Source organism: Penaeus chinensis, chromosome 32, assembly GCF_019202785.1.
Source record: "Penaeus chinensis breed Huanghai No. 1 chromosome 32, ASM1920278v2, whole genome shotgun sequence".
NCBI lineage: Eukaryota > Metazoa > Arthropoda > Malacostraca > Decapoda > Penaeidae > Penaeus > Penaeus chinensis.
In genome coordinates, this window is record NC_061850.1 from 23,875,233 (window position 1) to 23,882,732 (window position 7,500).

The 7,500-nt window shown below is 35.8% G+C and overlaps 1 protein-coding gene across 1 annotated transcript in view; it reads right to left on the reverse strand.

The window, feature by feature from the left end:
• LOC125042474 (RB1-inducible coiled-coil protein 1-like) overlaps positions 1–7,500 on the reverse strand; it is a 32,451-nt gene that overhangs the window by 9,021 nt on the left and 15,930 nt on the right. The window contains exons 18-25 of the mRNA XM_047638113.1: positions 7,100–7,225; positions 6,628–6,702; positions 2,137–2,328; positions 1,821–1,985; positions 1,083–1,294; positions 666–861; positions 275–427; positions 1–36 (exon numbers count right to left, since the gene is read on the reverse strand). The exon at positions 1–36 is cut by the window's left edge and continues 165 nt beyond it. Coding sequence (XP_047494069.1) covers positions 1–36; positions 275–427; positions 666–861; positions 1,083–1,294; positions 1,821–1,985; positions 2,137–2,328; positions 6,628–6,702; positions 7,100–7,225 — 1,155 coding nt within the window. The remainder of the gene's footprint in view (positions 37–274; positions 428–665; positions 862–1,082; positions 1,295–1,820; positions 1,986–2,136; positions 2,329–6,627; positions 6,703–7,099; positions 7,226–7,500) is intronic.

Here is a 7,500-nt window from a genome sequence, read left to right on the forward strand (position 1 = left end):
TATTTCGTGAGCTGCCAAGTCCATAAACTCACCACGCTACAAAAGTGAAAGAGAGTGCACGTAACACCATTATCATTAGACATAAATGCAATTGGATAAGTGCAACTGAATTTATGTAATATCAGAAGTATCCAGATAATAATAATAATAATAATAATAATAATAATAATAATAATAATAATAATAAAAAAAAAAAAAAAGGGGGGGGGGAAATAAAGAGAGAGAAAAATTCAAACAATTACAATGGTAAAAATATCACTACTACAATCCTAACCTCAAACTTCTCCAAAGACGTTTCTGAAGGTGATTTGTCCATGCTGGCAGTGGTCATCATTCTAAATCGTGACCGCAGACCCTCAAGCTCCATTTTGTATTGCTGTCTCACTCGCTCAATCTCTGTGTCCCTTTCTTCCCGCCATCGGGTCTCCTGCAACAACATGCAACATGTGCTGTGAAAACCTTAATATGACTAAAATATTTAAAAACTTTAGGCTGAGCAACAGAAAACATGCAGGGAAATATGGACTGTTCTAATCCATACACTTTCTCTGTATTCATAAGTTATTTTACTTACAAATGACTGTTTCAATAAATCAAAAGCAATGACGGATATAATGAGGCCCCATCAAGCCAAATTGAAATAAGAGAACAGTATCTACACTCACAATTTCAGCAACTTTGGTAGCAATCTCTGCCTGTTTCTCCTGGTCCCACTGCTCCTTACACTTAGCAAGGTCTGCTGCATGCTTCTCACTGAGATCTTTGTGCTGCTTATCCACTACCTCTCTCCACTCTGCTACCAGCTTCACCCGGACCTCCTCACACGCACACCTCAGAGCCTCTTCTTTTTCACTTAGCAGTCTATTTAATAATGATTTTTATTTAAATATCACTATATATATCTATATAAATACGCAACACACAACACACATATATATTTTCAGGTATACTTATAATATGAATAAATGTAAAAATCTACAAATCATCATATTAAGAACTACATGAAACAGAGAAACAAACATATAAAGTATATAGCACCTTTCACACATCCCTTTTCAAAGATAAGAAAACTATCATCTCACCTGCTCACTTCCTCCTGGTGTTCACGAGTCAGCTGTTCCTTCAGGCTCTCGAGGGCTTTCTTCTCGCGCTCACTGAAGCTGACCTCCAAAATCTGCACGATCTTATCTTTCTCCTCCTGAAAGTGAGCCTCGAACCGCTCCTGGAAGTTCTTCTCCAGCGCATTTCGGTCGCTCTCTGCCCGCTGTAGGACCTCCTCAAGGCCCTTCAGTTTCTGGAGTAGCAATGGTTTCTCTATTACTTAGACTCTTCTTTCTTCTCAGAGTTCTTATTTCATGTGTATTTACAAACAATTTAGAATATATATAATTATGATAAATCCTCTTTCTGGAAATCATGTCTCATAGAGCTGCTTGTGCATTTATGAAAAAGCACTAAACATAAAAATAATAATAATAATAATAATATTAGTAATCATAATTATAATAATAATAATAATAATAATAATAATAATAATAATAATAATAACAACAAAAACAACAACAACAACACTAATAATAATAATAATAATAATAATATCGATAAGAAGAAAAACAATACTAAAAAAAATCAAATCACCCTTTGGAACCATCAGTACATTGCTATACTACATCATGACTGGTAGTTACATAAGTACACTCACATAAAACACCATAAAGCATGACAGCAAAACTAGAGAGGCATTTCCTTATCATGTCATCTCTGGCAGTAACGTTGACTCCTTAGTATAGTACATTCCATGGCAAGACTCATAAACAAACCTGAGTTAAGGACGTAAGTTCCTCCTGTCGCGAGGAGTCCTCTTCTTGCCATCGCTCCTTCATGGCCACCATTTCTAACTCGTGCTCCAGGCTTAGCTGCTTCACTGCCTCATTCTTTTCCTCTATCAAAGCTCTTTTCACTTCCTCAAACTCAGCAGTTGTTTGCTGTGGAAGATTTGACAACCAATTAAATTTTTTATCTTCTGTGAAAAATTATCCATCCCAAATATTCAGCTCATAGTATATGCAGCTATCAGTACTTTCTATGGAAACTATTTTGGAGAGGAGAAAAGAAAAGGTTTTGATTCCAAGTTACCTGCAAGTTTTCCTGGTGTCGGTGTAACTGCTCTTGGTACATTTCAATTTCGCGCTGGGCATCTGAGAGTTTGTGGGCCTGCAAGTCCAGCGTTCCCTGCAACTGCTCCTGCAACTTGTCCTTATCTGCCCTGGCTAACGTGACAGCCTCATTGACTGCTGCACTTTGCTCCGCTGACGTCTGCACTTGTATCTGTTAACATTTGTCTCACTTCAGATTCTGCTGAGTGAAATCTTCATCATTATCCCCTGGGTTAGTTACTATTCCGGAAACAGCAACAATAGTAAAAAATAAAAATACACAAATGACTCAGAAGTAGCCATGCCAAGCTCAGCCAACAAGAAATACACAGTATCCTAAGACGCCCTCCTATATCACAGAAAAGAAAAGAAAAAAATCTGCAATATAGGGCAGCCTCTTAATATTAGTAACTGCATGATAATCTTAGCAGAAAATTTGAGAAAAGATTATAAATGCTCTAGTATGGCACCTATCTACTACACACAAGTAGTAAGAAAAAAAAATTGGAACATCCCAAAAAGAAGAAAAAGAAAAGACAAACACAATACATTTCATATTCTTGCCCAAATTTTCTTGAAACTTTGGAACATTAAGAAGTTAATCCATACACCTAAAAAGACAAACAGCACACTCAAACTAAACATTCCTGGTGATAATGTTATCACAGGAAAGAAGGTTGGCTCAGGTTATTGAAGATCTCTTAAACTAACCTCTTAAAAGTTCACAGCCCCCATTGCCTAATCATTCCTATGTATTTAAAGATAGTGAGTTGCTGTCACAGGTTCAACATAAGTAATTTTGCATGGATGGAACTCAATGCTACACTATGACTAGGTACTTCAGCTATGGTTCACTAAAATGTTTTTCACTATTTTACCCATCATCTAATCAAAGAAATCAAAGTATCAGTAATTTTGTGTACAAATAATGAATTTATCTATTTACCTTGGATCAAGTCCAACCTATGAAATGTCATATTAACATTATAAGACTCAAAAGTATTTCCTTGTTATTGAAATTTTATGCTTTGGAGAATGTAGATTATCATATAGTCATGTATATATTTCAATGTACATTTTCCCTTCTGCACATCTACTTGTTTCCCCAATTTTTCCTGCCATGTGCTGTGGATTTAAGGTTTCTTCCCTTTAAATAACAAAACAAAAGTTCAAACTTTTCTCTCTGAGCTGGACAGTTTACTACATTTAGGTAACACCTCTTCAAAAATTAGCTTCAAATCCTGTATAGTACCAGCAAATCATAATTTAGGTTTTCCAAGCCTTCTCAAAAATACCTTTCTTCACAACTACTAAATCCTGCTAAATACTTCATTGTCGTCAGAATATTCCTTTGCAAACCATTTTTTTGCCCTTCTGTGCGAGACAAGGATATTTCACGTATAAATTCCTGCCTGTGTAGTGTAAAGTATCACATAAAAAAATAGTTGACAGTACCTCTTGTGATGGAGAAAAACATTGTCTGCTTATACAGATTGTAAATTCCAGTATGATAAACATTGCATGCAAAGTTTCTTCAGGAGCTTTTTAGTTTTTGCTTGATGAGGCATGAATAAAAATCTTCTATAGCAGAATATACCTTACCAAAAATTTACCAAATATGCACGTTTGTGCATATAATGTTTCTTCATCATCTACAAGTATTGCTGTGTTATATCACATTTCCCCAAAGAAATTTTAAAAGTTAAATCTAAATATATGCAAATCTTTCCCTTTCAAGCTTTACCAATGTTGCCCAATAAAGAGATGGTTATGTAAACGTGTTATATTGTCTTGAATTAGACATCAAACAAATTACAGCAGCATTATTATGAGAAGGAAACTGAAACTTCAAAAATCAAAATCAGACCTGGCCAAAAGTAAAGCTACTGTGAGCATCAGCAGTTCAGCAAAACCACCTTGGTGAGTATGGGGAAATATCTCATCTCAATATGGACTTGCTTTTGCAGATTATCAGTGTTCAGTCAGAGGAACAAACTACATGTGGGATTCTTTTAGCAGTGATTTCTTAGTGGATTTTGTCTGCAAGGAAAACACTGTCCAATTCTAAATGGAACTCCATAAATCCTCGCAGAACTTATCATTTTCTTTATTAAGTTTGAATAACTTCTGTCATGTACTGAGCAATAAGAATTCTCATACATCTTTTTGGCTTTTACAGCAACAGTGTTTCTCTTTAATATTATATTTTCCTTTTTATGGAATAATCCTTTCTATATAATCAAACAGAGTATAAATAAAAAGGCTCAATAAAACTCTATCTTTTCCAAGATTTTGTATTAGCAAGTTAAATACCTAAAAGTTTTCCTGTAAAACCGACCATTTGCACTGATATATTCTTACTCTGGTGTGCACCCTACAGGAGACATATGAAAATGCTCTAAGCCCAGTAGCACAATGCATCTCATTTCCTCCTACCCACCACACAAGGATTGAGTAACTCAGTACTAAGTAGTGGAAGGCACTGCTTGCATGCACCACACCATTGAGGCACAGGTGTGTCACTGCCATGTGCACAGTGTGGAATGGAAACTATGCAATTTCCAGGGGGATAGTTACAATTTTTACCTTCTTATGTAGTTCACAGCTCTTTTACTGTTCCCATACATATGGTAGCAAGCCTTCAATCCTGCTTTTGCCAAGACATAAAAATACGGCACAAAAACTAAACCCGTCATCATTTTCCTCATTACATCTCTTAAGCACCGCACCCTTATTTTCGACCACAGTCACGCAATTTGCATTTCACACTGTGACCCTAATCCTGGTAAGCATTTTTTTCTATCTTACCGTTTTCATTTCCAGAGGGCAGTGAGGACTGAGCTTGCACTAGGGAAATAAAGAGACATATTGATAGTAGGAAAGTGAGTAGTGAGCCTGCCATACTGAGCGAAAAAGAGAAGAAAATAATGAACGGAGAGGACTCAACGCACGGCACAGCAGAGAGGAGAAGACAACTGGAGAGCAAAGTAAGAACTGACTACACTCTTAGGACTGACAGAGAAGGAGAGAGAAAGACCCCAGTGTGATTAGTTTATGTAAATAAGATTATTCTCATCTATCAAGTTTTTTTCAACTATGCAAACCACCAAATTGTTTACACAGCTATGAAAAACTTCATGTGCAGAGAAGCTACTGACCAATCAACAGTCATCATTAAAATGCCAGCATTACCAACAGTGCCAACAGTATCAAGGAAAATATTGTACAAACTTGTATCTAAATTTTGTTAAGGTGTTTGAATACATGCTTAGTACTGCACAAATAATAATACTTCTGATCTCTTAAAGAATGACAAATTTCACAGCTGCATGTGCACACTGGTCAAGAGAGAAGCATTTTTTTTTTATCTACTTTAACCCAATCAGCATGGATGGCAAGAATACATGCCATGTCCACTGTAATGTAAGTTTATTTATTGTTTTTATCCATAGATGGATCTACAAGTGCTTAATCACCAAGAAGTCAGTTATTAGTCCTACCTATCTCACCTGTTTACCCTTTTCCTTGACTTTTGGAAAGGATCTTTTGTATTATCTCATTGTCTTAAATAGCGATTTAATAATCAGAACATCCATAACTGTAATTACAGTATCGAAAACAATTGTATTAAAGAGGAAAACACATTTTCCTGCCAATTCAAGGAATGGGGAAATCAGGATTGGTCACTAAGGTCTACTGATAGACTCCTTGCCGGCTGAGCACATGTGGAGACATCTGTATGCAACAAAATTCACAAAAACCTACAGGGGACAGACCATAAATCCATAGTGGATGAGTTAACATACTTAATAAATAAAAGCCCAGGTACTGTAGCACAGCACTCTTGACTCCAAATACACGCACAAGGAGACTCCCAAGGTCAGATCCCCTGTTACAAATCTGTTTTCTAACAAAGTTAAAAAGTAAACAAGACTCTTTTTATATCACAAACACATATTGTATATCATAAAACTCTTGCAAATCTTCAAAAACAGCAAGAAGTAACTGCAATATTTTTATATTGGCATTCACTGCTTTTGCTTCATAGGTTTTCCCTCTATAGGCATTACCTGAATAATCTAATTTTGTTCAATGTACCAGCCCTACTGTTTCATTAATGTGTTTGTCTTTTTATGGAGCCTTGTCTTCCATTTTCTTCAACCAAGTACATAATGAATTTTATAAGTAATCATATCAACCACAATCCTTTTAAAATGTTATCTGTACACCAGTTCATATTTCATCCTTCCTTACCCTCCACCTACTAAAAAACATGTGAGCAAAGTTGTACATCAAGGAACCTTAGAGTCAGCAGAAAATGTACTTCATTCATGCTACTTTTGCAGAGTAAACAATACAACTATCTTCATGGTTTATCTCCTTACACTCTAAAGCAATAACATAAATCTTATTATATGTGACTATATGTCAAAAGTTAACAATACCTGGAATACAACAACAGCTGACTTACCTGTAACAACACATCTAGGAGACGAGAGGACAACTCTGAGATATAGTTGACGTAAGTTGCTCCTTCATCACGAACCTAAAAGCAAAATGATATTAAATATTAGTAGCCAAGAAAAATGATGATGACATATCTAGAATTCTAAATGATTTCTCTTCAGTATATTTCTTATGACTTTTGTGGACTCACAAAATAAAGTTTATTATCAGTTAATTACAATACTAAAGTATGACAAATATTTTGGAAGAGTAATGAATGAAAACATACATGGAAGTTGTAGAAAAGGCCTCTGGAGAAAAGTTATGAAAAAGTCCAGGAAATGATAAAACTACTTTATAATCATAGAGGCAGGCACCGAGGCATGAAAAGGATATCCAAAACAGGCAAAAAAAAATCCACAGACACAAAAAGAGACAGAGAATGTGTTGGAAATTATACACTTTTCTTATGAGAACTATTTGATCCAACAACTTACCTTTCCCCTGAGAGACGCCAACTCCCTTTTGAGACTGACAACTGCATCCTTACAGTCCAGGGAGGCCAAGGCATTGAGTCGTTGTTGCAATCTGTCCACTTCATCCTTTGCCTGGTTCAGGTCACTCTGTTGACATAAATTTATTTGATTACCAACACCAGAGAAGCAAAGAGAAGCAAACATTCCCAAAACAATTCTGCAGCAATTTTAAGGAAAATCAAGGTATAGACACATGTATCCTAGAATAACAAAAAAATAAAGTAATAACAACAGTAACAACAGAAAATTATTGTGGGCATACAACTGACAGATGCTGGGCTTCATTCACCCATCTTCTCCCTCAAACCCTCTGCACTTCCCACCATAACTGCAGTTCTTCCATGCTTTCTGTTAAAACTTTA